We start from the raw sequence: 27,322 nt of genomic DNA, 5'->3' as shown, positions 1-27,322 counted from the left end.
GCCCGCACTGTCAGCCATGATGGAATTTGTTTAGCATTGACACATGTAAATACTGATAACTGCTAGTGATCATTTTCTTTTCTCTTCTTTTGCATAAAAACTGATGATGCAGACAGAAATGCTCTGTTGGATTATAATTTACTTTCTTACCTCAAAAACACTTTTGTGATTAATGTGCTGGTATTCAGCATGCACATATGATGGACGTGCGTATCGCTTGACATCACTGGAGCTTTTTGGCAGTATCACAGCAGACCTCAGTCTCGCCTGATGTCTATTAAATCATGCAATACTAGTGAAAACAAAAAAGACTAATGAAGACATCCGTGGATTTGCCATTTTAAAGCAGTATCCAATGGCTGAAGTGGAAATCATAGGTGCTGATCTGCACTTAAATAAACATTGTTAAATTAATTATTCAACAGAAATAATTCAGATTTCTCTCTGTGTTTTAAAAAGGTTATCCCTGATAGCACAGAGCAGCTGGGACCTCGCATCACAAAACCACAATTTTGTACTATCATCATATATGTAGCTATTTTGCACCTTTACTTTGTTCTCACAAGTAATCAAAATGATCTTGATTTTGGGGTGAAATGTGACTTGGGTGTGTTTTCTTGAGATTCACCCTTAAACAAAAGCAGGCATATGAAAATGCAGTCACCAGATTTTAAAATGCATCACACTCATTTTCCTTCTACCAAACTCAGTTCAGAGATGGCATAAACATGTAGAAAAATGTGATGATATAGAGCTGCATTTCACTGTATTACTGACGTCCCCACACACCCACACAGCAGCGTATCCTTTACAGTGAGGAAGAGCGATGACTGTAGTGTTCATCCACGGCTGTGCCGCCCCCTCCTAGCATCGGCCCACACTCCAGTGAAGTGTCCCACATAGTTACGGACTAGTTCACCCTCACAATCTGTGTGTGTGTGTGTGTGCTAGATTCTCCAAACTGATCTCTCATCCAAAAATAACTCTGCAGCCTTCGCTCCCAAAGCATTGAAATGACCCGTTATTTGACTTTTTTTTTTTTTTTTTTTTAATAGCAGGCAGTAGATAAATTTAGAGTTGAACTAGCGGCAAGAAACAGAACTGGAAGCTGGGCGGCACTAGATCATGTAGCCTTCCATACGAACATTTTCTTATTCATTCCCTCCCATTCTCTCGTTCATTCTTTGTCACTTTTTCACATTCTCACAGACATTGCTTTTAATGCAATTGCATTTTTCCATCTTTCACATAGTTGTTGTCTTTCACTTGCACATACTCATTATCAAAGTCCTTCCACACTCAAGCTGCTCTTTGCGTGGTGTAATTTTGCTTCTCTCATTTGGGAACGCACTCCCTTTTTGTGGCGGCGTGTTTGCACGGCTGGCACTCATGAGAATCCCGCGGCAGAGGATAAAGATCGCTCTGCGGCTCTGGATGCCCGTATTGATGCTCAGGATTGTGGTGGCTCTACAGAGGGATGGCAGTACAGTGTGTGTGAATTTATTTCTGAGTCAGGCAAGTACAGTGGGAGTGTGTAAATGATATAGACATGTAAGTACAAATGATTGAGAATATCTGTTCTAATGCTTTGCTGTCATGAGCTTTTTAGACATGCTTATAAAAAGTGGTTAAGATTTTTTTTTTTTTTTTGTTTTGTTTTAGCTAAGTCAAAGGTAACATAACATTTAATACTAAAATGTGTTTAACCTCATTCTTGTAATTGAATGAAAGTAATTACATGGTCATTGCATTTACTTAATTAGAGGTGTGCGATAAAGATTTCAACATAATTTTATTAACACTTTCCCCACCATTGATGGAATTTTCCGTCATTTATGAGACAACGCTTTCCCGCCATTGAAAGAATTTTCCAGCTTGTTTTCACTGTAATACGGTAGGGTGCACTATTATGCATCTTCTGAAAGAGTAGAGAATCTCTAGATAAAAACACAGGTGAAAAAGGAGCACAAACAAGCAAAAAAAGCATTGCTTATGCATGTTGTAGTCTTTGTTGTAGTGTTCAACCACATTCAACACTTGAATGTGGTTGAATTATCAACCACATTCAAGTGTTGATAAAAAAAGAATGCATGAAGCTAGAATATTATGTTTTGCTTTGTTTTTTAAAGCAAAGGCTCTGTTCTTCCTTTGATAGACATGCTCAGATATTCATACAACAAAATATTCTGGGGGCCATGAAATTTTTGTGAACATTATCAAAAACGCTGGCGGTGGCTGGCAACCTAAAAAAAAAACCTTGGCGTGGAAAGAGTTAACACTAAAATAAAAAGTAGCGGTGGGCGATACACCGTTAGACATGATTAACAAGTAGAAATTTATCAACCAGTAGAGATTTTGAACTATCGTCTCTCTTACGGTTATGCTTATTTGACGTAGCTGTGCTGCGTGGTCACAGAAGCTTATCGTTTGCTTGCATTTTTAAGCATTGCGGTTTAAAAACAAGTGATTTTAAACCGTTGAAATGCAATAAGCAGCGAAAGAGAGCTAATTTTGTTATGTGCGCACTGTCTGAGAGATGGTTTCTGAGCGCTGTCTGAGAGACATGCGCACATAAAGCTGCTGCTCATAGAGTGTGTGAGTACTGAACTGAGTTCTTTTTGCTGCCTAATTGGGCTTCAACAGTTAAATACATATACTTATGTGTCAAAATACCCATCTTTGCAAGTATCCTCGTAAACAATCATTTCTGTCTTAAAGGGGTGGTTCATTATGATTTCACTTTTTTTAACTTTAGTTAGTGTGTAATATTGCTGTTAGAGCATAAACAACATCTGCAAAGTTATGATGTTCAAAGCAAGGGGAGATATTTTCTTTTAAAGAATTCTCTGTTTAAGGACTACAACAAACGGCTGGTAGGGACTACAACGAGCTTCTTCCCGGGTTGGTGACATCACCCTAAAATTTACATAAACCCTGCCCCCGAAAACACACAACACAGGGGTGAGGCCATGTTATTGCAATACAGTACATAACACAAATGCAATAGTATGTCATAAAAGCAAGATGACAACATGACAAGTTATAACCGTAATTAAACTAAACTATACCTGTTCTATCCTCATGCAGCATATTCTCTGGCTCTGTAGGCAGTTCCCACACAAGCGATTTATAGATTATCATGACAGAATATGCTAATCAGTGACTTTAAGATATCCCACATCAGCTACATAAATTAAGCAACTAATAATTCAGAAACGTCCTGTTGCATTCTACATGTTGTCACTTCTTCTTGAGTCTCTCCATCATTGTCCGACTTCGGTTTGAATATAAAAGGCTGAACAGTTTCTGATATTTTCAGTGAGTCTTCGTGAGGTAATCGGCGCTGCTAACACTATCTGCTAACACGAGCTCTTGAAACCCCGCCCTCTGCTAAGGAGCAGCAGCTCATTTGCATTTAAAGGGACACACACAAAGTGTTTTTGCTCACCCTCAAAAAGTGACAAATTTAACATGCAATAAAAAATTATCTGTAGGGTATTTTGAGCTAAAACTTAACATACACACTCTGGGGACATCAGAGACTTATTTTACATCTTGTAAAAATGGCATTATACCACCCCTTTAAGTAAACGTAAACAGTTGGGAATAAACGCACTTGTAACAGTATATTTGATCCATGCATTCGGCCTTAAAGTGACAGCAGCCTAATACACCTGTCATCTGTGACATTAATGTTAATTAAATTAATGTTAATCAAACACTCAATGCTCTTCACTAAATCACTAAATAGGCTAGTATTTTTTTTTTTTTTTTTTTTTTTTTTTTTTGGTGATATTGAAATTGGTGACAAGAATCATGAAATTCCATACTAATATGTAGTTATCATGAAATAAAACTTGGTCATATCACCCACCCCTATAATGAAGTATTGCAGTTATTACTATTACTCTTATTTAGTGATTTGAACAAACCCCTAACACTAAGTATTCCATTTGACACAAATGATACCTCAAATCATGCAGCTTGTTGAGGAGAGGTATGCAATGCTGTTTGATCTTACAGTCATCACCTGGCAGCTGATAACACAGAATCACACACACACACACACACACACACACACACACAAAAATCAGATACATTTACCCATATCTAGAGACCAGAATACAGATCATAGATGCTTGGGGTGGCCAGTAAGCAACCATGATGCACTAAACCACTAAATGCACTAAACCACTCTAAACACTGTAGAAAATTTATATCAACACCCTGGCAAGATCAAGAGCAGTGGTCCTCAAATCCAGTCCTGGGGACCTACCGCTCTGCACAATATTGTATGTCTTCCTAATTTTGACCTAGAACATCATAGCATGTTATTGCACTAAAAACCTCTCTGAATATTATAGCAACACCTTGGCAACCAGCTAAAACACCCTATAATGGCTGTCTACGCTGCAAATTTTTGTAGGCATGCACTTCTTGAGTAGATCATAGTTTTTTGCTTGATGTCAGCTTTTTTTTTATTTTATTTTTTAAAATATGTACCCTAATTTCATTCATTAGTAATTTTGAAAGTAATTGTTGTGATGTTTACATAGTGTTATTGCCTAAAACATCTGCAGTGGCTCAGCCTTGGCAATGTCTGCACAATCACCATTTGGGATTGACATTTACATATCATCATATTTACTATCAGGTGTGTTTCATAGTGTAACTCATTAAAGGTTCAGTGTGTACATTTTTTTTGCATGCTATTAGTACAAGGTAAGAGTAGTAAAGCAGCTAGCTAATGGTAAATAGCTGCGCTGTTCAAGCGTTTTCAACATTGACAAGGGAAAAACATTACTTCTTTCGGTGATTATGCCCATCTTGTAGCTAAAGTTATCAAACAACAGTTTCACTTACATTGCTAAAGTTGGACTAACATACATGTCCAGCAGAAAACAGGCAACTTCGGAGTCGCTTTGAAAACATTTGTCCTGCATCAGCACCTTCCTGGGAAAAGCCACACCGTGTTTATCCTGGATTTCTGCCGTTGTCTGTCCCGACTTCATCTGGCTGCATCATGTTTTCGCTGCTTTGACGATGAAGATTGATGCTCTGTTGGCTCATGTGCAAAATAATATGCGTGGTCCTCCATTTGTTAAAATTTCACTTCTCTTCTTACTCCAAAGAACGGTCTCTGCTTCTAATAAACCAGACAACTACTACTAATACTACTTCTTCTTCATACATATTCAACGCAGTGACGATGCAAGCTGCCTTTAAAATGAAGAAGAAGAACAACAGCAACAACATAGTGATGAAACAGCAGTTTGTCCATTTAGGGCTATTGTAGAAACATGGTGGCGCAAAATGGCGACTTCCATGTAAGTGGATAGAAATGGCTCATTCTAAGGTAAAACAGTTTATTAGGTAAGGTCTTTATACACCACTGAAAACATAGTTATGTATATTATATTGCATTTCTGTCAATAGATCCTCCTAAATATTACACACTGGACCTTTAAGGGTCAAGGGAGGTGATCAGAATAATCCCAAAAGAGACTTTATTGAAAAATATGCAAGGATAGGGGTGCTATTTATAAATTGGTGAAGAGCAGAAAATAAATATTTACAAACACTAAACTGAGTACACTTTGTTATTATTTGCAAAGAACCAAGAAAATTTGCTTTAAACAGCACAAAAAATGAGTTTGCTTTAACATCTCATTGACCCCCTCCTCTCTCCCCAAAGGCTGAGGTCTGACATAAACTAAATTCCCCCCAGAATAGGAACTGGAATAAACCAAATCTACAATAGTTAAATGAAGTTGAAAAGGCATTTTCAACAAATGTCTAAAGGAGAAATAAACAACAGTTAAAAAAGGTTAAAATTGAAATTGTTTTCATATGACACATTTGTCAAAGTAAAATATCAAAAATACTTCTGTCTGGATCTTTAAGTATGCAACCTGCCCCATGTGCCCACCCCTTAGGGAAATATGCAGTACAACCCAGAAGTGGGTAGCAGCTGAACCATTGAGAATGTTGGATGAGAGCCTTACCCATTACCTGGACCTAAAGAATCATTCAAACCGTAAAAATAAATGGTAAAGTACCAACTGTAGGTGTAATGTCCTTATTTCGCTATAAAGAATGAAAATTGGAGAGCAGTAATGAAGCCACAGTAATGTGACAAGGAACATAGGAAACAAGGTCTCTCTTTCTCTCTCTCTCTCTCATATATAGATATATATATATATATATATATATATATGTATATATATGTATATATAAAATGATCTTTAAAAAAAAAATCACACTCTGAGGAGCGTTTGTTTCGGTACCTGGGGCATTTTCTCCCTTAGTTCTGTTCATTTAGGCTTATTTGAACATGGCAATCACGCTCGGATCCACACTAAAACAATCGCTCCGAGATTGACTTAACAAAGTGGTCTCGGCCAGGTTGAAAATGAACTCTGGGGCGGTTCGGTTGAGGTGAGAAAGCAATCTGACCCAACGGACCAACTAACCAAGCGGTATCATAATTCATAACAGGAAATTGTTTTATAAAAAGCAGAAATGTCTGATTCTGTTGAGCTTGAAAGTTTACATACCCCTTGCAGAATCTGCAAAAATGTTAATCGTTTTAGCAAAATAAGGATCATAAAAATTGCATGTTATTTTTTTTATTTAGTACTGTCCTGAATAAGCTATTTCACATAACAGATGTTTACATATAGTCCAGAAGACAAAAAAAAAGCTGAATTTTAAAAAATTACCCAGTTCAAAAGTTTGCATACCCTTGATCCTTAATACTGTGTGTCGTTACCTGGATGATCCACGACTGTTTGTTTATTTTGTGATGGTTGTTCATGAGTCCCTTGTTTGTCCTGAGCAGTTAAACTGAGCTCTGTTCTTCAGAAAAATCCTCCATGTTTTGCAAATTCTTTGATTTTCCAGCATCTTCTGCATATTTGAACCCTTTCCAACAATGACTGTATGATTTTGAAATCCAGAAAATCACATTCTTTCCAAAGACTACAGCATGTGCATAAGCAGTGCTTCTATTGCTTGCTTCTGCTTCTTTTTCGCCTGTGTTTTGATCTGGAGATCCTGTACTCTTTCAGAAGATGCATAATAGCGGTGTATAACACTGAAAACATGGATTGCCGGAAAGTTCCATCAATGGCAGGGAAGTGTTGTCATAAATGACAGAAGATTCTGTCAATTGCAGGGAAAGTTTATATACTCCAGAGTTAATATACTCCAGTCATGCATTTTTATCTCTAAATACTGTTACAATTTATGTAAACTGCTCAAATCCTTCAGCTGATTTGATTTAAATAACCAAAACCATTCCTAAAATAATGGTAAGATGTGCTGCAGAAATCCAAATACAATAAAAAAAAAACTACTGAATTAAACTCAATAAAATAGTCACCTACAAAATATTAAACAATATCTTTACATTTTATTTACTTTATTATTATTATTTTATTTTATTTTTTGGTTTCGCAGCTCTATGTAAATAAAATCATCATATTGAAGATGAAGCAGAGAAATACCTATTATGATACATTTTTGTGACAGCATGTGATAATATGCTTCCATAAATGAACACATTATTGAAGAAAACATACAGCCTATGTTTGCAGCTTTTAAATGAAAATAGGCAGTCCCTTTGTTTTAATATACATTGCCTTAGCATAAAAATGGGCTGTAGTACTTTTATGTTACGACCAGGTGATCCCTGCTGCATTACGTGCTGCGACCAGTAAATGCACTTGAGAGGAGCTATGGATAATTTGAATCCATGGCATACACAGTACAGTAGACTGATGTATTTGTGACTTCTATTTGCCCACACTGGATGGAGATTAATCTGTATTTGTTAAGGAAATTACTGTTATCCTCTTTATAACAGAATGTCTGTGTGTTTCAGATCTCGGGTCTGATTCGGCCGCATGCCATCATCATCCTTCCCAGCAGCAGTGGGATGGAGCTGTTGCTGTGTTACGAGGATGAGGGCGTCTATATTGACACCTATGGCCACATCACCAAGGAGACGGTGCTGCAGTGGGGGGAGATGCCCGCCTCTGTCGGTAAGTTTCAGCACTCGATAAGCACAGCTGCAACGTCTGTTAGTAAGACTATGCACACCGTTGAACTTCGGCTTGTAAATAATGCACAGTACAGACATGCAATGATTACTGATCTATAGATAATGCCACTTAATTTTGATACCTATGTTTTTGTTTGTTTTTTGTTTCTCTTGTTTTTTGATGCAGCTGTATAAATTTGGTCTGGTCATGAGCTATATTACTGCTCTTGAGGTGCAGTCATACTAAGGAAGTTCTTATAATGATGTGACTGATGTGAATGAGATTCTAAATGCGAAAAAGCAAAACAAGTCATTTGGATGGATGAGTCATCTTTCAGCCCACTTCCTACACATGAGCAGATTTGTGTGTGGAGAAAGTCATAGCAGTTCTGTGTTAAGGCCTGTTCACACCAAGAATAATAAAGATTTTTAAATGATTTAAATGATTTAAAAAAAAACATCACACTCTGAGGAGCGTTTGTTTTGGTACCTGGGGCATTTTCTCCCTTAGTTCTGTTCATTTAGGCTTATTTGAACATGGCAATCCACACTAAAACAATCGCTCCGAGATCACCTTAACGAGGTGGTCTCAGCCAGGTTGAAAATGAACTCTGGGGCAGTTCGGTTGAGGTGAGAAAGCAATCTGACCCAACGGACCAACTAACCAAGCGGTATCATAATTCATAACAGGAAATTGTTTTATAAAAAGCAGAAATGTCTGATTCTGTGAGTGAGCACATTGGTTATAGCACAGTTGAAAACCAAAGAGCGCTTCTTGTGTAATTGCTCTTCTTCATGCATTGCAAGAATGCTGTCCTGACATAATGTGGTCTGACTGTGGTAACTAGGGTCTCAGCTTGGAGGATGTAACAAAGTTCTCTACTGAGATCTGTGTTCAGTGTAATAAACAAGAGACGGCCCACAGCATGATTAAAGCGACAGTCTCACTTTTCCTTACTTTACCAAAGCTCAACATTAAAGCAGTGTTCCTTAAAAGAGGTTTCAAGACACCTTCATCTCTTAAAGTGGTTCCAGACTCTGCTGTTCTCTTAAAGTGCTATTAGTAAGACTATTAGTCTTGTTTGGACTAGATTAGTGGTGATGGACAAGACTAGCTGGTCATCAGGATATCCTGTGTTTTGAATGCATGTCTCTGGCATGGAATGTTGGTGAACTGCTGCTGACAATCTAGCAGTTTAGTTTAGAAACTTTACTGGCCACAATGTGGAAAATTGTCAACAATGAAAAAGTTTTGTTTTGAAGAAGTTTTAAAAAGTATTGCAAAATGACAGCACATTCTTGGTGTTCTGTGGTTTCCTAAAAATAAGGGTAAAAGCCAGAGTTTAGATCACAAAGGACAGTGCCTTACCTAGACAAAGTTACTGGTAATATTGTGGCTAAAATGTCCATTACTCAGTGTTATCTTGTTGATTATTGAATATCACGCTTACAGTCATGCTGATTACCTGCAGCCCAGTCACAGTCATGCTCATATTCAGAACTACTGCATTCTTATGATTTTGCTTAATCATGAAAAGGATTTTTACCTACATCGCCTTCATATAGTTCAGATGAATATATTGATGCAGTGTTAAAACTTCACTCATTCTTTTTCAGAGTTGACTTGATGTTGTTTTGCATCTGTTTCTTTGTTTTATGGCAGCCTACCTTCAGTCAAATCAAGTGATGGGATGGGGGGAGAAAGCCATTGAACTCAGATCTGCTAAGACTGGAAGTCTAGAGGGAGTCTTCATGCACAAAAAGGCTCAGAAGCTCAAGTTCCTGTGTGAGAGAAACGATAAAGTAAGAAAATCTTTCTATATGCTTGTGTAATATCACATTTAGAAACGCAAAAAATCTCTCCAAAAAAAGTCTCCCAGAACAAAGAACCATTTTTAAAGAGGTTGTCTGGGCATTACAAGCATATGAATAGTCAAAAGGCATGGAACATAAAACATTAGGTATTATGTCTTACAAATGAAAAGCCCCTGTGTTTCTCTGCAGGTGTTTTTTGCTTCTGTCCAGTCGGGTGGATGCAGTCAGATCTACTTCATGACGTTAGGACAAAACTCGCTCTTCAACTGGTGATCTTTTGGATCACCAACAGAGGGTGTTGCTGGGTAAAAGCATCCAAATTACTCTTTATAGACTTTGTCCATTGCACAGTCTCTGCAAATAAGATTGAAATAGTAATTTTTTTTCATGTTCACATGTTAACGTTTTCAAGAGAAGTGATATATACATATTAAATGATTTAATACATGTAAAATAGCTGATATATTGCACCCTGTCTGACAGTGTCAGCATTTGTCGTCTTGATCTGTGCTTAACCCCAAAACATAAACCTTGTTTTGGATTTTAATTTTATTTCTCTTTCTATTTTCTTGTCAAATCTTGCAAAACGGGCTTGATATTTTGTTCCTAATACCTAATTATTTTATTGTATAACAACAACCATGGCTGGTACACGGTTTAGTGTGAAACCGAAACTAACAGCTAGTAGATGAATGACTAACTGTTGTACTATTGTACGGTCAAATATTGTTGTTTGCCGACAATTAAGAACTGAATTGATACAAGAACTGTGCACTTTCAGCTTTCATTTTATGGACTTTTCAGTTTAATTATAACATATGACAGTTTATCTTCATTGTTTTTGTTTATTATAGCTCTCACCATAATAAAACACAAACATAACTGGACACAGAATCATGATAAACATTATATAAATGAAAGGTTTGGCTGTTGGTTGCAGGTCTTTTGCATGAAGACTAAATGTTCAATGTTTTCTTGTCTATCTGTGAGGAGTCTGCACATCATTATTTATTTGCTGCTGGTTTTGTTTTAGATCTTGTCAGCATGAGCAAGAAAACTAAATTTGGCAAAGAAAAAATAAATAATTCTTCTGTAAATTTGAGAATTCATTATTCGATTACCATCATTCATCAAACCAATGCGGCCACAATTTCCACATTTGTTGTTGATCACATTTCACAGATAACATAGTTTGTTTTATTTTAGCTTCCTTTTCAAACCTTTCTATTTTGTCCTCTGGTTCTGGCTAAATGGCTGGATTAATACTTCCACAAGTTTCTTTACGTACATCTCCAGTTTCACAGAGCTATATTTCAGCTCAAGTTTAGGGATGATTGATACACAATTCACAAAGACTGGTATTTTGAAGCCAGACAAATAATTAATTAAATATCAATATAGCTTATGCTGATTTTTTTTTTTTTTTTCTTATGCTGTAACATGGAGCCTTAAAAATTTAGTGTGAATTAGACTCTCATTTGAGTTCTATGGCTTATGTGTTTTCTGTTAGCCACGCAGTATTTGTTAAATGGGTAGCACCTTATTTTACAGTCCTGTTCCCTATGTACATACTATGTACTTATTATAGCAATTACAATAACTGGGTTATAACTAGGTACTAACCCTGAACCAACCCCTAAACCTAACCTTAGCCCATGTGGTACCTTATATTACCAATACTTTCTTGGGTAAGAACACTGTAAGCACACCGTAAGTACATGTACTGTAAAATAAAGTGTAACCGTTAAATGTTGAAGGAAAATTATGACAAAGTTCAGTAACATTTTTATGTTTTGCATGTAAATATAATACAGTAAAGTGAAGCCTGGTTTTGTGTGGAAAAATACAACATATGCGTGGACATGAACGTGGAGATGTCTAGAGAAGTGAGTTGAGATGGTCGATTCTGTTGGAAAATGAATGGAGCAATGAAAAGCACCAGGAAGTGGGAGATGATAATATGAACGTTTTAAAGAAAGTTGGAATGTCGGAAATCGGAGTTAGAAAATGAGAGTTAAGGAGCTTGGGATACGTGAGATTGGTATCTGGACAAGATTTATGTACTCAAAGCACCTGTGTTTGTAAAGATGCAATGAAAGATAGTTTTAAACCATTCCTTGAAAATCCAAATGTATGCACTTTGCATTGCTTTTATACAGACTAACTTGCTTGTTCATGCAGCTGTTCTATTTTCAAACATTGATAATTTATCTCATTTATGGAACAATAGTAAAATGTAAAATATGACTGCAAGTAAAAAGGCACCCAAAGGGTTTTTGTTTAGAACAGACATTTTTTGTGAGCATGCGTACTTACGACACACAGGAAATGATGCTGGCTGTAGATCGGAAATGCTGTTTTGTGATCTCGTGAAGGATCATGATCATTGCAGCAGAAGACTGTCCATCACAGTGCACTGATTTCATGCTGTAAATCAGTAAAGCATCTCAGTATATCGTGAAGGAGAGAGTTGCATTATCATTAGACAGCTCTCGTTGTATTGGATGCTGAAGTAGTGCTTCAGTAATTCTCCCATTAGTTTGGGCATAAACAAACATCCTGATGGGTGGCAATGCTCATTTAAAACAAACTTTTCTTTTCAAATAACTTCCGCATAGTATGTTTTTTTTTTTTTTTTTTTTTCTTTCATCAAGCAAGACATGTCCATATATTCTCAACTGTGCCTTAATGTGTGTTCTGAGTGGTGTCTAACTTACAATTTTAATTGGGTTTTGTTTTAAAATTAAAATGTCTTCTTGACAGTTGGTTTCTGTACTTTCATTTTGAAAGACAATATTGTACATTAACTGCAGAAAAAAAGGTTTTAATTCAAAGTTTTTTTGTAACAGTGTAATGTTATTACAATTGTAATAACATTGTAACAATTGTAAGTGTAATTGACTGTATATTACTGAATATATTCCTAAATACTGTTTTATAGACAGCTAATTATCTAGCATAACAGGAAGTACCATATAATCATTATGCTTGAGTTTAGATTGTAACGAAGCTGCATATCTGTATTTTGTGAATCGTGTGTGGCTGAATTAAGCCAAATAAATGCTTTAAGAATGGATGGGTCTGTATGTCTGTGGTTGTTCTCATACGCTGTTGTTTTAACATATAGAATCAGCATAAACCTTCCATCCAAAGATTCATAATACACGATTTGCAGGAATAAACAATTGCGGTCTTAAATCTTGTTCAAGATTCAATCACTTCATTTAAACTATCAATTCTGTGACCTTAGTGTTGGTAACCCAACCTTTCTTTAGGTTACAGTGATCTAGAAGTTCCCAGTGCATTTTCTGCATGCATAATCTTAGTTCACAAAGAGTTCATAAAGAAATCCCCTATACAATGACCAGCTCAATAAAGCAAATCAGCTTTGTATTTGAGAAAGAAATTCTTTTAACAAAGTACAAAGATCACTTTTCCTTAAAGAAAAAAAAAAGCAAAAGAATTTGGGTGTCCAAAACGTTACAAGAAATAATTTGAATGAAAATAATACACAAATATACAATTGTCTTGGTAAGAAATATATTAGACTTTATTACAAGAATGAAGCAACATGAAAGTTTGATTTAAGGCAAGGTGCATGTGATCAAATTATATGAATATTTTGTATGCTGTTTCTATAAATTTGTTTTGTAATCTGCTATAAAAATAGGGGGCTTAATTTGTAAAATGTTGCGTAAAAACTGTCCTACATTTGATCTTACAATCATTTTTCAATTGTGCGTACTTGTGATTCATAGAATGAACGTACGCACAGAAAAAGCGTGCACACCTCTCTTTCAGATGTGAATTGCCAAATCTATAAATCGCAAATGATTTTGAACTTGTGCGCAGCTGAATGGTTTCAGTTCTCCGCCTCTTAAATGATGTCTAATTAATGTAATTTACATTTATAAAAAAAAAAAAAAAAAAATCACCAGTCCAAATATTAAATGGCGAGCTGCAAGAATAGCTTAGAAACCTGCAGTACCCTGACAAGGAAAGGTGCTTACGTCTGCTCAGACCCTGACGTGGCGCTAAGCACTCTTCCACGTCAAAGACACTTTTTATAAATATGAGCGTTGGCGTGGATTTACGCGTACACACGCTTCATAAATGAGGCCCGTGAATCTCACAAAAAGCGCCCAGCTCATATTTCATGTCAAAAAATTACCATCTATGGTCAATTTTAGCAATTACAGTTTTTCATACTTGAAATACTTACAAAAAAAATGCAACAAACTAGAAACAAACTAGACTCCATTGATTCATCAACACACTGTAGTACAACATTCTTACTGTTGCTTTCAAGACTATCACAAGACATTTTTACAATTTTAACAAAATCCCATCTATGTCTAGAAAACATTATCTTTGTAACATTATACGTTTAAGCTTGAGTTTGCAAGTGGCCTGACACTCTTTCACACTGACCCCAAGTCAGCAAGGCCATCAGGCCATCCTTAGTGTTGAGTTCTGCCATTAAGATCATTTGCACTGTGACAGCATTTTCATGACTTTAGGCACATTCCCTCCAAAAGAAACAAATACTGTAAAACAATTGCAACTAATATTACAATGATGGTATATGAAATACATTCATAAAATTTTGCCCATACAGTATTAAGAATGAGATTTTTGCAATATTGCAGTGAGAAATGGAGGGCAAATCTGCATAACAGTTAAAAAACATGGAAAAAAATACAGATTTTTTTCTTTTCTTTTTTAAACTATGCTTAAGCAAAATCAAATGTATTGTTTCTTCTGGCTTTTCCTGGACATGCAATTCACTGTCATTGGATATGTTTGTAGCTTGGGAGGCACAAAGGTTTTGAAAAAGCAAACAGAAGTGCTCAGAAATATCAGGTTCAGTGTCGTAAAGGCCTACAGACATGAAAAGACTTAATTAATATTAATATCCTCAATTAATGGGACAAACATCCAAAATGCAGAACTTGGCCCTACAGGTAGGACACGGTACCCTGCTGCTCAGCCATGTCTCCGGCTGCTGCTGGTCCTGACGACTGGCAAACCATTTGCCCATACATGTGAGGCACCACATGGGGCGGCAGTAGCACTGCTGGCATTCGCCTTCACTGTCTCCCTGGCACAGTCGCAGAAGCTTCACGTTGGCATTGACTTGCATACATCCAATACACGGTTCAAGTTCCTAACAGGAAATAGCAAAGTTGACAGGTATTTTTTAAAGAAAAAAAAACATACTACGTTTCAGTTGTAAAAATAAACATTCTCCAACCAATTCATGCGGTGTAGTTCATTCAGATTTTCATGTTAATAGCTCCGTCCTAAATGCTTCATATTGATATAGTGTGATGGCTGGGTTGGAGAAGAAAAATCCCATCTATAGACAAACCAACAATGTGTGCTTACATGGACTCCCATAAAGCATTGCGAATGATGCAATTAAGTCAAACCTTGCAAGAATAAGTCTCTTCCGAAAGCTCAAACGTGCTCCGTAACACACGAGAACAAACCTCATTGGTTCTTGCACGTCAGCTGAACATGCTTGAGCTTCTGTGTACCATAACTGATGTGTGAGTTGATGAATGTTTATATGTGAATAAAAGCCTAAATTAAATCTGCTCATCACATAAAGCGATCATGTCTCTTCAGAAAATTTGGACTAAACCACTCGATTCATGTGGTTTAGTTAACGATCTTTTAGGATACTTTTTAGGCATAAAAGTGTCAGTTGCAAAGCTGTCTATATGGAGGGACAGAAAGCTCTCAGATTTTAGTAAAAATATCTTCATTTGTGTTCCGAAGAAGAACGAAAGTCTTACGGGTTTGGAACGACATGAGGGTGAGTAATAAATTATGACAGAATTTCATTTTTGGGTGAACTAACACTTTAATTGATATCTTTAAGTTGAAATGTTAAAAAACATATGTGGAATATTACCCTAGATTAATAAATGCTGTAGTCAATGATGCTTATTAATTCATCTAACCATATTTAATTGTAATTGTTAACAATTACATCATTGGCAGTGTTTCATAATATGAATTAGTACACTCTTGAATCTTTGTCTTTTTCTATTTTGCCCTTCAAGTCTTCAAACTCTAGTGAATAAATCTGTGAAATGGCTATAAAAGAACGGGAGAAATCTCACCTGGCCACTTGGACACCTGTAGACTTCATTCAACCTCACATATGACTTAAACGTCTCCAAAAACAGCTCACTCATTGTCAAATGGATGACAACATTGGCGGCGTTTCTGATGGGTGCGTGCAGTTTCTCTTGCAGCTCAACATATTCGGTGGATTTCAGCCTGCAAGGGAAAGTACAGTGACCCTTGCACATCACTGAAGAAAATGAAAGGAGGCAGTGGCACATCCATTTCCTAAATATGAAATTACCTTATGTCAAAAGGCTTGACTCTGGGATTGATACTGGCAACAGTGATAGTGACAATTTGCACCGGCGTGTTCAATTCAGCCGATAGGCTGTGATGCTTGGAGTCTGTGACAGTCAGATGACAGTCCTGATGCAAGGCAACACGCAAGGAGTACGTCGTGACCTTCATCACCCAAGTATCAGTGACAATCACTCTCGCACTAGAAGAACCGGAAGCAAATTTATCGATGCGGCGAAACTCTGTGTTGATGGATGAGGCAACGGCCCTCCAGCTGGAGTGTGGTAAGGCATGTGTGCTGAGCGCCTGACATATCGGATGATTCGCCCATCCACGTCTGGACCAATAGAAAGCAAGTGCACAACTCAAAAGCTGGATGGCCAGTGACAACCCAAAGTATATTTGCCATCCCTGACTTGCATGATGGATGTACATGAGATTCTGTTCAGGAGCAGCAAAACACATTCCTATGTAGTATCCTGCAACACAAGTATAACATCACACAGTGATCTGAAAACTGCACAGGGAGCAATGACAAACACTTTATGTTCATGTGAGGAAAACACATTTTTTGATGCATTAACCCTATAGCCTACTGTATCATATTTGATACACAAATTTCTAAGGCCTTTAAATGATCAACTTTATGAAAAATCTTTTGCACACAATCTACTACATGCCTTCTGTCGTCTGATATTAAAGTAAAGCAAGTAAAAGGCCTTTTAGTATAATTGTAAAAATGTCCCCCTTCAGCTTGTGATTCATGTGTCTTTTTTGCTGTGAAATCTTTACTGATTTTTATAAAGTAAACATCAGAATAATATTGTTAGTAATATTTCAAGATGAACATTTACTGGATTGAAGCTTAGTAAAACTTAGTTTTACTTGATTTTTTAAATAAAAATCTTGTTCAAATGTGAGTATCAAATATGATCCATTAGCCGTTTGAGGTAGGTTTATTTGTTCATCTCTCTATCATCATTGTATTCAATTGCATTATATGCTTTGAAACTACAGAGCTTTGATCATAAAACTAAGCATTTAAATTATATAAATATATATTATTGGAAGATAGAAAGTGACATCTGATATTTATATGCATTTTATGCAATGCTACTGTATTGTTAAAGATCTCATTGATTTACATTACAAGCTATCAGAATTTCATCTTACTTTTTGTTCATTTAAATAACAGCATCTGCACCAAATTGCATATTTTTGCTCAGTTTCAGCCTCTGAATAAAATTTAAATGTTTTTTCCTCTTTGAGTTTGAGCTTCATATTCTCACTATATCAAGCTATGAAACACAAATGCCTGATGTACCAAATATAACAGCCAAAAAAAAAAACTAATAGGCTTTTTGTTTTTGTTTTTTTAGATTTATATTTAATGAAAATGTTCCATTTAGGGTTAATAAGATATTACTGCTATTCCATCCAATCCACAAAGTCTAATTCCCTTGAATCTGATTTGTAAATGAACATTTCCCACATTCTGTCCGCAAAATAAATATTAATGCATTACAAAAATAAATGTAACTAATTTTGTAGCATTATTGGACGATAACTGCATGCTATTGTTTATAACCGTAAAGTGCACACCATAAATGAGAACACCCCCTCTGAACAAATACAAAACTGAAATGCTGAAATGTATTAAACATATACCTAATAAAAACAGAGAAATATACATCAGGATATGTCATATACGTCAATTTTATTTAAATGAAGGATTGCAGAAATGAGTACACCCTAGATTTAATTCAACAAATGAAGAATATTCTAGTACTCAGTATGCCGCTATGACCCTTCTTGGCACAGGGTGTATAAGTTCATGAAAAATTGTCACATCCGTCCTGTTTAACTCCTGGATGATGACCCTCATTAAATGGCCTGATCTTTAATGGGGAGTGTTGCTCAACTCATCTCTAGAGAATACCCCACAGGTGCTCAAGAGTATTAAAATTGGGTGAAATACATATCCACAGAAGGCTTTTCACCTTGTGAGAATGCATATCATCATTGTCATGTTAAAAAAATACCCAACAACACAAGAATCTTGTGTTTCAAATTTTTGTATTACATCACACAGTGGTGTGGGAATTCATAACAGCACTGATAAAGCACAACTCCCTCACACCTTCAGCACTCATACATCCCTATATAAGAGCTTTAATACCACTGAATTTCACTGTGGGAACCAGGCACTTCTCACTGTACTCGTCCTCTAGCAACACCATAACATTTTGAATGCTGTTAGATCCAAAATGATTGACTTGGCCTCATGAGACCAGAGTATGGATTCCCAGAAGTCTATATTTTACTTAATTGTGCTTTAGCTACAGTAGGTAGTTCCTAAGTTGTCCTAGTTCCTAGGACAATGCATGTCACTTCTACAAGCTGCATCTTACGCTGTGAGATAAACAGTCATTCTTTTCATAGCTTTTGCTGGCTCTGAGACACATGCTAGTTATTTTTCCTGCTTTTTGTCTAGCACTAAATTAACGCATAAAATGAAGGCCTGATTATATTATTATGTTACTTTTGTTATATTTTCACACTTAAAAATATATATTTTTATATTTTCACACTTAATCCTCTTGTATCACTGTTGTTGTTTTTTGTTGTTGTTGTTTTGCTAATAAGTCTCTCCCAAGTCGTTCCATTGTAAGTCTGAGAATGATTTAGTGGGCTATGTAACACTTTTAATTGTCAAGAAATTACTTCTCTTTAAATGTTTTGGTTCAACATACTTTTAAAAAAAATAATAATAATAATAATAATAATTAATTGTTTTATTAGTAACTTTCAGGAGGATGTACTCATTTTTGCAACATCATTTTATCACTTTAATAAGAAAATCTTATTTTCCTGAATAATTTTGATTGATCAAGCAGACTTGCTGGAACATTATATCTCTAAAGAACCCTAACATTTCCTAACATACCCTAACATAGGAAACAGCAACTGTTTGCACACTGTATCTTTTAGCAAGTAAAGTACAGTAAGTCAACCATAAATCATATGCATGCTGAAAACCATGGGAATGGAATATCTCTGTTATTAGTTGTGCTTTCAATTTATTATCATAATCATAAACATGCTGCTTTGTAGCGCAAATCTTTTTTTTACTGCACTTTGTTATTCTTGGTTATCAGCAGTCTCCCACCTTCCATTTAGCTTACTTCCACACTGCAAAATAAGCAAGCAGGATGGTGTATACTGGGGACAGTATGCTTTTTGTTTGTTTGTTTGTTTGTTTGTTTTTTGTTTTGTTTTGGGTATGGGGAGAATGCACAGGTGATCTATATTATGTTGCATCTGATTGGTCATGTGACAACAAGGTCTTTAAAATAGCAGTATGAAAATATAGCAACTGTTGTATATACTGCAAGTTTTGGTAGAACATCAACACGAGCATTTCAAACTTTATGATTTTTTTTTTTTTAAATAAATACCGACATGCTACATTAATTATATTTAAACCATTACAGAAAGATGTTTTTACCAGTGTCATACCAAGGGGCAGGAAGCTGTGGAAGAGCAGAGTGAGTGTTGTTCGTCTGATGTGGTGCTGAATGAAGCTGATGTCTTCACTGCCCAGCCACTCTGAGAACATGTGCTGCACCGTCAAACCAGCCGAACGAAACTCATTCGGCGTAAAAACAAAACACAACACAAATACTATATAAGCCAGAGTAAATGTGGCGTCCGGCCTGTCCATGTTTACATATACAAACGCGTGAAGCTAGATGCAACTTAAATGAAAAGGACAATGACTCGTAAAAAGCAACGAATATCCTCGATTCTTTTTTATCCCTCTTGTCGAACATAAATAACTAAATAATTAAAATCTGTCACTGAGCAACTCAGTAAACGCAATCAATATGTTTGAAGCTATTAAATGACAACAGCGGACGTGGCAATGATGTTTTCAAAATAAAAGTCACAGCCGCACTGAAATATAAAATAAAAGTTATAGGATCTATTCCAGTATTTATTTGTAAATCCATAATTATATCCATAATCCATATCTCGATGTGCAGTGCTAAGCAAGTGCAAGTTGAGATCAGTGCTATCATAATGTGAGGGTTTGTTATTATCATTAAATAGAAGACAATGTTTCTGACAATTCTGAGCATTTCCATGCAGCATTTGTCTGTGTGAGGGGTCCATATGGGTCAGAAGTTGTTGATAACCCGGTACTAAACAAGCAAAATGTTAAACTGTTGCTGAGTAATATTAACATGTCAGATATTTGTAAATGAACAAAAAGTAAATTATACTGATAAAAGCCAAAAGTATGTCATGTATTTTACCATTAAGAAGCAACATTGCACTTCCTTCTTATAATTGTTATTATGCATAACAGTTATGAGTATTTACTGACCACGTTTACATGCGCAAGTATTGGGGTCATATTTCTCTCTTTTTTACGTGTAGGATTATATATTCGTCATGTGAGCGCTATAATCCGATTGACATCAGAAGAGTTGGGCGACAATTGACTGACAGATTACACAACCTATGAGGCTGCAACCCAAAGTATACAACCAATTAGAGTGGGACACTCGAAAGACTGGGGGACGGGACGCAGCCTTGTGATTGGCTGTATTCTTAAATCCGCAGCCTCGCGGGCACCATTCCGTTCTATACATTACTAGAATCCGAATCAAACAACTGGCATTAGTCTGAATTTTGTCTCACCTGAACACTTTATTCTGAATACCTTATTACTATAACGGAATATTTATTTATATCTAAGTAACTGCGGCTTCTGCGAGATCTAGGCAGAGATGTCAAGCAATCGAAGAAGCACACATTTCTGGAGCGAGGAAGAGACCGATTTCCTTTTACAAACTTTAAAAGAGATGAACATAGACCGATACAGAGACGGACGGAAGCACCGCAACAGTCTGATCTTCAGGAAGGTTTGCGCTAGACATAAGGAGGCAGGCTTTGCGCGCTCATGTGATCAAGTCAAACATCGCTGGAAAACCCTCAAATCCATTTACTATAAGGCCAAGAAACAAAATACCAGCAGCTCTAATGCGGCATTTAAACATTTTGATACGATGGAAGAAATTTTTGGGCATAGACCTTTGGTTGTTATGGCAAATCAAACCGAAGTTGAGATCGACTTAAAAGACGAATCCCCTTTGTCGGACAGCAAATGCTTCACTTTTGAGGATGGTGAATGTGATGATGGTGAGTGTCACTGTAACCAGCATGTATGCTTCAAAGTGAAAAGAAAAAAAAAAAAAAGAAAGAAAGAAAGAAAAAAGTACCAGGGTAGTGTCTTTTTTTTTTCACAACGATGATACCAGGACATTTATCACATTTATATATCTTTAGTACATGAATACAAAGTATTGTGTGTGTGTGTGTGTGTGTGTGTGTGTGTGTAGACATTTTGAAAAAGTTTTCTCCCAAAATATTGAGAAAATTTACACAATTATAACAATAAGTGGCCAAAACATTTTTTTCTTTTAATAAAGGCAAGGTGCGTTTATTCATATATCACATTTCAGTCCCATTCAAAGTGCTATAATAAATAAATAATAAATAAACATACATAAAAGTCCAATTAAAATCATTTACGATCTTAAGCTCATTTTTAAAATGGACAAACAATGAATAAGGATGAATACAAGGACATGAAATAATAATGCAGTGCAATAAAAGTAACAGTACTCAGCTAGTGAAGACAAACCTTTTCAGAAGAAGCAGTATGTAGTTGTGAGAGATTTATGAATTTCTAACCTCACATGTTTGTCTGTTAAAGATAATGGAGTGGATGACGTGGAAGGTGGAATTCAAGAAGTCCAGTCAGTGAAAACGGAGAATGAACCCCTCATCCTCGCACAACCATCTCATGAGAGCTCCACCTCTACAGAAAGCTCCACACCCAACCAGCCATTCACTTCTACAGACAGCATCACATCTACACAGCCATCCACTTCCCAGCAGCCTCCTGCTCAAGGTCTGATTTCTCGTCCTAGTTTAGCTTGAACAGTGCTGTGATACATTACAGGTGTTGTGCCTTCTTTTTAATGATTATGTTCCTTGGGGTTCATTTATAATGTTTGTGAAGTTGCAAATTGTGACAGAACAAAATGTTAATAACCAGCAAGTACAGAAATCACCCATTGTAAAAATGAAGCAACCGTGAACTGAAAAGAGTCTGCAAGCCAAAAGCTCCAGTTCAAAACCACCAATATTTAGAGGACACCTTGGAAAATCTTGGTAGTTTACAACATATGTTTAGTTTGCATACCCTGCTGAAAAATCCAGCATTGCTGGTCACCAGCATAAGGTATGTTTTGCAAGCCCAAAACAAAATTATGTATGTTTTACATATCACATTACTTAGTGTGTTTTCATAGTTAAATAAAGACAAAAGCAAATTTAAATTGTAATAAGTTACTTAATAAAGATAAACGCATGTTGCAGGTTACAATTTTACTGCTACACAGCAAAATGCACAGTGCTAACGAACACTGCTTAGTTTTTATATGGTCCCAATCTATAAAGACTAAAAGTAACACTGAAGAAATGTTGCAGTGATAAATAGATTCACTCTACAAGTGATGATTGACCATTAGTGATGAACACCTGCGGTTAAGAATTCAAAACTTAAGATGACATTGATCAATAATATAATCATAACTAAAGTAATTAAAATGTTCATTTCTACTTTCAACAGAGGGAGCTGTTACGTGCTAGCCTTTTTTTAGTCTAGGGGTAATGGCATAGCAATAACAAATTTTGGAGAGAGAGAGAGCACAGAAACTTCTGTCTCCAGCCCCAGTAATACACATTCATAACAAATTAGCTTAAATAGGTGTTTATTGAATCAGAAGAAAAAGATAAAGGAAAAAACATAAGGTTCAGGAGGGGGCAAAGGCCAACACAACAAACAAAACGTTTCTAACTCTGTTTTAAACATAACTCACCTATACATAAACAAAAAGAAAATAACAGATGGACTTGCCTATCTCCCTGACTACACATAACCAGGAGAAAAGCAGTTTCAAACAAAAACGACACCCACCTCCCTACAGGTTTCCTTAAAAGAAAATCTTAAATTCTGAAAGTCTTCAACTACATTCACAGTAGCACCAATGGTTAGCACTTGTCAGTAACAGAAAACAGTAGTTATCTGGAGCAAAAGAAAAGAAGTCCAAGTGGAGAGTGGCAGTCTGCACTTTCCATTTATTTGTAGATCTGTATTTATTTGCTAACGTGTGAAAGTGAGGAAGATTTGAGAACCAGGGAGGTGTCCTGCTTACAATGCCCTAGTAGGAGATGACACACACTTTGAGAAGCACTGGCCTAAATGGTGCATGTTCATGTATGAAGCACTAGAGTTAATTCAGTATGTCCAGAAAAGTTTTGGATATGATCCTCTCACTTGCTGTGAGGACTTGTGCAGTAACGCGATCTCATGCATGTGTGCGATCCTCCACAGTTTTACACTGGTGTATAAATCATCAGTGATGAAACGGTGTTCCTGCTCAAAAATAATGTGGAAAATCTAATAACATATTGTTCTTTGTATAATTCAGAAGAATATAAAAATTAAATGGCTCAAAACTCCCAAAAATAACCACTTCACCCTAATGTTCGGCTCAATATTGTTGATTTCAACAACACATATCTGTTAACATGAAATGATAATATGTGTCCAAATAGCTTATGGGGCCACTGCCATTTAGCTGATGGTATCTGTTTCTTCTTCTTTCAGGTATGTTCAGACGCAGAAGGGCTTGTTGCACTGCACTGCACACCCAGTATCAAGATTTTCTTGAAAGAATGCAGCAGACACAAAACACGTGGCTGGAGCGGCAACTGGAACAGAGCCATGCACGAGAGGAACGTCTCATTGCTAGAGTTCTAGCTGAACATACTCGTTCTATGGAGGCCTTAGTCAACCAGCTGTTTGCAGGGTTAAGAAGCCTCCTGCCCCAGTCCCATCCCAACCTGCAGTCGAATCCCCAGCCCGATATCCTCGATACACACCCTGCAGAGCACTGGCAGCCTGTGCACCAGCCAACATCAAGCATGACTTCTCGACCAGAAGACGATTCACATGGCCACACATCAGAGACTCTAAACCAGCCATCAAAGTGATTCAAAGAGTGATTTAAAACCTGGTGTATATTGTTAATATTGATGCATTCTTAGATTTCATTTTGAGCAACTCTTGGACTGGTTTGTAAAACTTAAAGTAGCAATCGATTATTTATTTTACATTAAGTTCAGAAGCCATGTTGTTTTATTTAGCTTACTGTGGTATTGGTAGACATATTAGTTTATGTTTAAAGGATTTATTGTTTTCTTTGTACCAGCTTCTGAATGAAGTATCTATATTCAGCCATGAATAAAGAGTCTCTGTCTAATGTAAATTATCAGGAGCCATGACATGCTATGTTTGTAAAATATGTTCTCATGAGTCTTATCTATTAATTTTATGAATTCTGAAGGATCATGTGACACCAAAGCCTGGAGAAAGGGCTGCTGAAAATTCAGCTCTGCCATCTTAGGGATGAGTTACATTTTGAAATATATTAAAATAGAACATTAAATTGTAATAATATTTCACATATTGCTTGAAATATGAATTGCTTAAACAGTTTTTACTGTATTTTGATCAAATAAATGCAACCTTGGTGAGCAGAAGAGACCTCTTCAAAAACATTACTTCTTCACAACATAAACATGGTAGAATGTATGAATTGCTGTGTCCACAAATCCCCCATTATCAAACATTTAATATCAATGTAAAATAAATTCACAGATAATTATTATATACATTTTCTCCAAATGTTGCTCTGGATTCTTCCACAATCCAGCAACATGTAGCATATGTGAATTGGATAGATGTGGATGTGTGTGTGAGCCCTGTAATGGACTGTCCGTATGTACTGTCCTCGCCTGTGCCCCGAGACACTGGGACAGACTCCAGACCTTACAGAGGACAAGTGCTTTGGAGAAAGGTTGGACGGATGTGCCACACTGGGCCACTAAATTATGTTTTATTAACAAGGTTTGGGAGGAGTACGTTCAGATAATTAACCTAATTAACACGAAAGGAGCACATTCAGTTAATCAACCAAATTAACGATAAGTGGTATATATACAGCAGACTTACTTATGTTCGTTGACAGTTTATCAGCATCCCTCCACCATCCCATCTTGTCACTTATTTCTAACTACAGGTGCTGCTGACCAACTTTATGGAGATGCAAATTTCATTTTCCAACAGGACTTGGCACCTGCACACAGTGCCAAAGCTACCAGTACCTGGTTTAAGGACCATGGTATCCCTGTTCTTAATTGGCCAGCAAACTCGCCTGACCTTAACCCCATAGAAAATCTATGGGGTATTGTGAAGAGGAAGATGCGATATGCCAGATCCAACAATGCAGAAGAGTTGAAGGCCACTATCAGAGCAACCTGGGCTCTTATAACACCTGAGCAGTGCCACAGACTGATCGACTCCATGCCACGCTACATTGCTGCAGTAATTCAGACAAAAAGAGCCCCAATTAAGTATTGAGTGCTGTACATGCTCATACTTTTCATGTTCATACTTTTCAGTTGGCCAAGATTTCTAAAAATCCTTTCTTTGTATTGGTCTTAAGTAATATTCTAATTTTCTGAGATACTGAATTTGGGATTTTCCTTAGTTGTCAGTTATAATCATCAAAATTAAAATAAATAAACATTTGAAATATATCAGTCTGTGTGTAATGAATGAATATAATATACAAGTTTCACTTTTTGAATGGAATTAGTGAAATAAATCAACTTTTTGATGATATTCTAATTATATGACCAGCACCTGTATTCTTATCACAACCGGGGGAGTACTCTGGGTTCGGGCCAAAATTCCGAGCTCGGAGCCCTCCCCCTGGACAGCACACCAAATACAGATAACCTTTACTCTATCTAATTATATGTGAGTGTGAACTTGTGAAACTCATTTTGAAGTCTTTATAGCACACTTCCTTTCAGTTCCAGTTTTTCTTTTCAAAACTTAAAAGGTACTATTAGTTCAAGTGCCATGTATCAGCTAACTAACATTTTATTGCCACGGTTAGAAACTACTTTCAGCTTCTAGTCACAGAATAAGGAAACACTTAGTTGAGCTGTTGTGCATTCCTTTATCTGTGTTAAAAGAAACTGCAACTTGTTGAGCTGTTGGGAATATCTCTATCTTTGTGTATAGCAGCAAAATTGACAGAGATCAGCTGTTCAGTGCGTCTGGATCTCCTGAAGGATCCAGTGGCTGTTGCCATTCATAGTTACTGTGAGAGCTGCATAATAGACTGCTGCAATCAGCAGGATCAGAATGGAGTTTGCAGCTGAGCCCAGCGCAGACACATCTTGTCTCCAAGACCTGTTTTAGATAATAGTGTGTGCTGAAATGCTGGAGAAACTCAAGAAGACAAAAGTCCAAGCTGTTTTCCCTGCTTCCTGTTATGCTGGAGTTGGACATGTGGAGTGTGACGTCTGTAGGCTTACTGGAAGAAAACACAAATCGCTTAAGTCCTGCCTAATGTGTCTGGAATTCTACTGTTGAACTCATTCTGATTTTCAGACTAACAACATGAGTGGGGAATGAATGCTGAACACCTGGTGCTCAAAAACCACCCTCACCAGTCTGCAACACACTTTCAAGGGAAGTGGGACAAGAGCGGCTCAGTGATGAGGCTCATGGTAAAAGTCTGTGGTCTTCCACAAAGACCTGATTCTAGTGTCTCCATTCTTCGCTATTAAAAAGTGAACATTGGAGTTGCCTTTTATAATAGATACATGACTTCCAGCTGCCCACTAACAGATATCATGTGCCATAATAAGAGAAGCACTAAAGGATCTAGTGCCTTTAATGTTTGGTGCAAGTGATAGTGGTTTTGAACAGGTCACCGTCCCTGGATTGGGTAAGGACCTGTCTGACTGAATGGTGACAGGAGGTTAAGTCAGATATTATATTTTTTTGGAATGTTATACAACACTTTTCTATTCTCACAGTAGCCATTAATAACAAATTTAACAGTTGCAGTGTCCACCTGTGTATCAGAA

General features: G+C 36.7%; 3 protein-coding genes across 6 annotated transcripts in view; 2 read left to right on the top strand and 1 right to left on the bottom strand.

Moving 5' to 3' along the window:
- si:zfos-2326c3.2 (misshapen-like kinase 1) overlaps window positions 1-12,933 on the top strand; it is a 69,140-nt gene extending 56,207 nt beyond the window's left edge. For all 3 annotated transcript variants that reach the window (XM_051860348.1, XM_051860347.1, XM_051860346.1), the window contains exons 30-32: window positions 7,886-8,045; window positions 9,708-9,847; window positions 10,049-12,933. In XM_051860348.1, coding sequence (XP_051716308.1) covers window positions 7,886-8,045; window positions 9,708-9,847; window positions 10,049-10,132 — 384 coding nt within the window. In that variant the 3' untranslated portion in view covers window positions 10,133-12,933. The remainder of the gene's footprint in view (window positions 1-7,885; window positions 8,046-9,707; window positions 9,848-10,048) is intronic.
- Window positions 12,934-13,382: 449 nt separating this feature from the next.
- tmem129 (transmembrane protein 129, E3 ubiquitin protein ligase) lies at window positions 13,383-20,180 on the bottom strand. Of its 2 annotated transcripts, none has more exons than XM_051860374.1 (5): window positions 19,754-20,180; window positions 16,239-16,713; window positions 15,991-16,150; window positions 14,838-15,026; window positions 13,383-14,740 (listed from the first exon to the last, which is right to left on the bottom strand). In XM_051860374.1, the coding sequence occupies exons 1-5, from the start codon at window positions 19,956-19,958 to the stop codon at window positions 14,603-14,605; spliced, it is 1,167 nt and encodes a 388-aa protein (XP_051716334.1). In that variant the 5' UTR covers window positions 19,959-20,180; the 3' UTR covers window positions 13,383-14,602. The 2 variants fall into 2 exon arrangements, with proteins under 2 accessions (XP_051716334.1, XP_051716335.1); XM_051860375.1 differs by having other exon boundaries at window positions 19,743-19,962.
- A 676-nt stretch (window positions 20,181-20,856) lies between these two features.
- LOC127494461 (uncharacterized) lies at window positions 20,857-24,916 on the top strand. The gene is made up of 3 exons (XM_051860386.1): window positions 20,857-21,442; window positions 22,020-22,217; window positions 23,982-24,916. The coding sequence occupies exons 1-3, from the start codon at window positions 21,031-21,033 to the stop codon at window positions 24,365-24,367; spliced, it is 996 nt and encodes a 331-aa protein (XP_051716346.1). The 5' UTR covers window positions 20,857-21,030; the 3' UTR covers window positions 24,368-24,916.
- The last annotated feature ends 2,406 nt before the right edge of the window (window positions 24,917-27,322 follow it).

Source organism: Ctenopharyngodon idella, chromosome 14 (assembly GCF_019924925.1).
Source record: "Ctenopharyngodon idella isolate HZGC_01 chromosome 14, HZGC01, whole genome shotgun sequence".
NCBI classification, from domain to species: domain Eukaryota; kingdom Metazoa; phylum Chordata; class Actinopteri; order Cypriniformes; family Xenocyprididae; genus Ctenopharyngodon; species Ctenopharyngodon idella.
Note: the sequence above shows the minus strand (reverse complement) of the source record. Positions and strands in the feature narration are given on the sequence as shown.

Coding starts and splice junctions, on each gene's coding strand:
- tmem129 (XM_051860374.1), bottom strand. CDS start 19,958: ATGGACAGGCCGGACGCCACATTTACTCTGGCTTATATAGTATTTGTG. Junction 15,027..15,990: donor ACAGGTGTCCAAGTGGCCAG/GTGAGATTTCTC, acceptor ATTTCCTGTTAG/GAACTTGAACCGTGTATTGG. Junction 14,741..14,837: donor AGACATGGCTGAGCAGCAGG/GTACCGTGTCCT, acceptor TCATGTCTGTAG/GCCTTTACGACACTGAACCT.
- LOC127494461 (XM_051860386.1), top strand. CDS start 21,031: ATGTCAAGCAATCGAAGAAGCACACATTTCTGGAGCGAGGAAGAGACC. Junction 21,443..22,019: donor GGATGGTGAATGTGATGATG/GTGAGTGTCACT, acceptor TGTCTGTTAAAG/ATAATGGAGTGGATGACGTG. Junction 22,218..23,981: donor CCAGCAGCCTCCTGCTCAAG/GTCTGATTTCTC, acceptor TTCTTCTTTCAG/GTATGTTCAGACGCAGAAGG.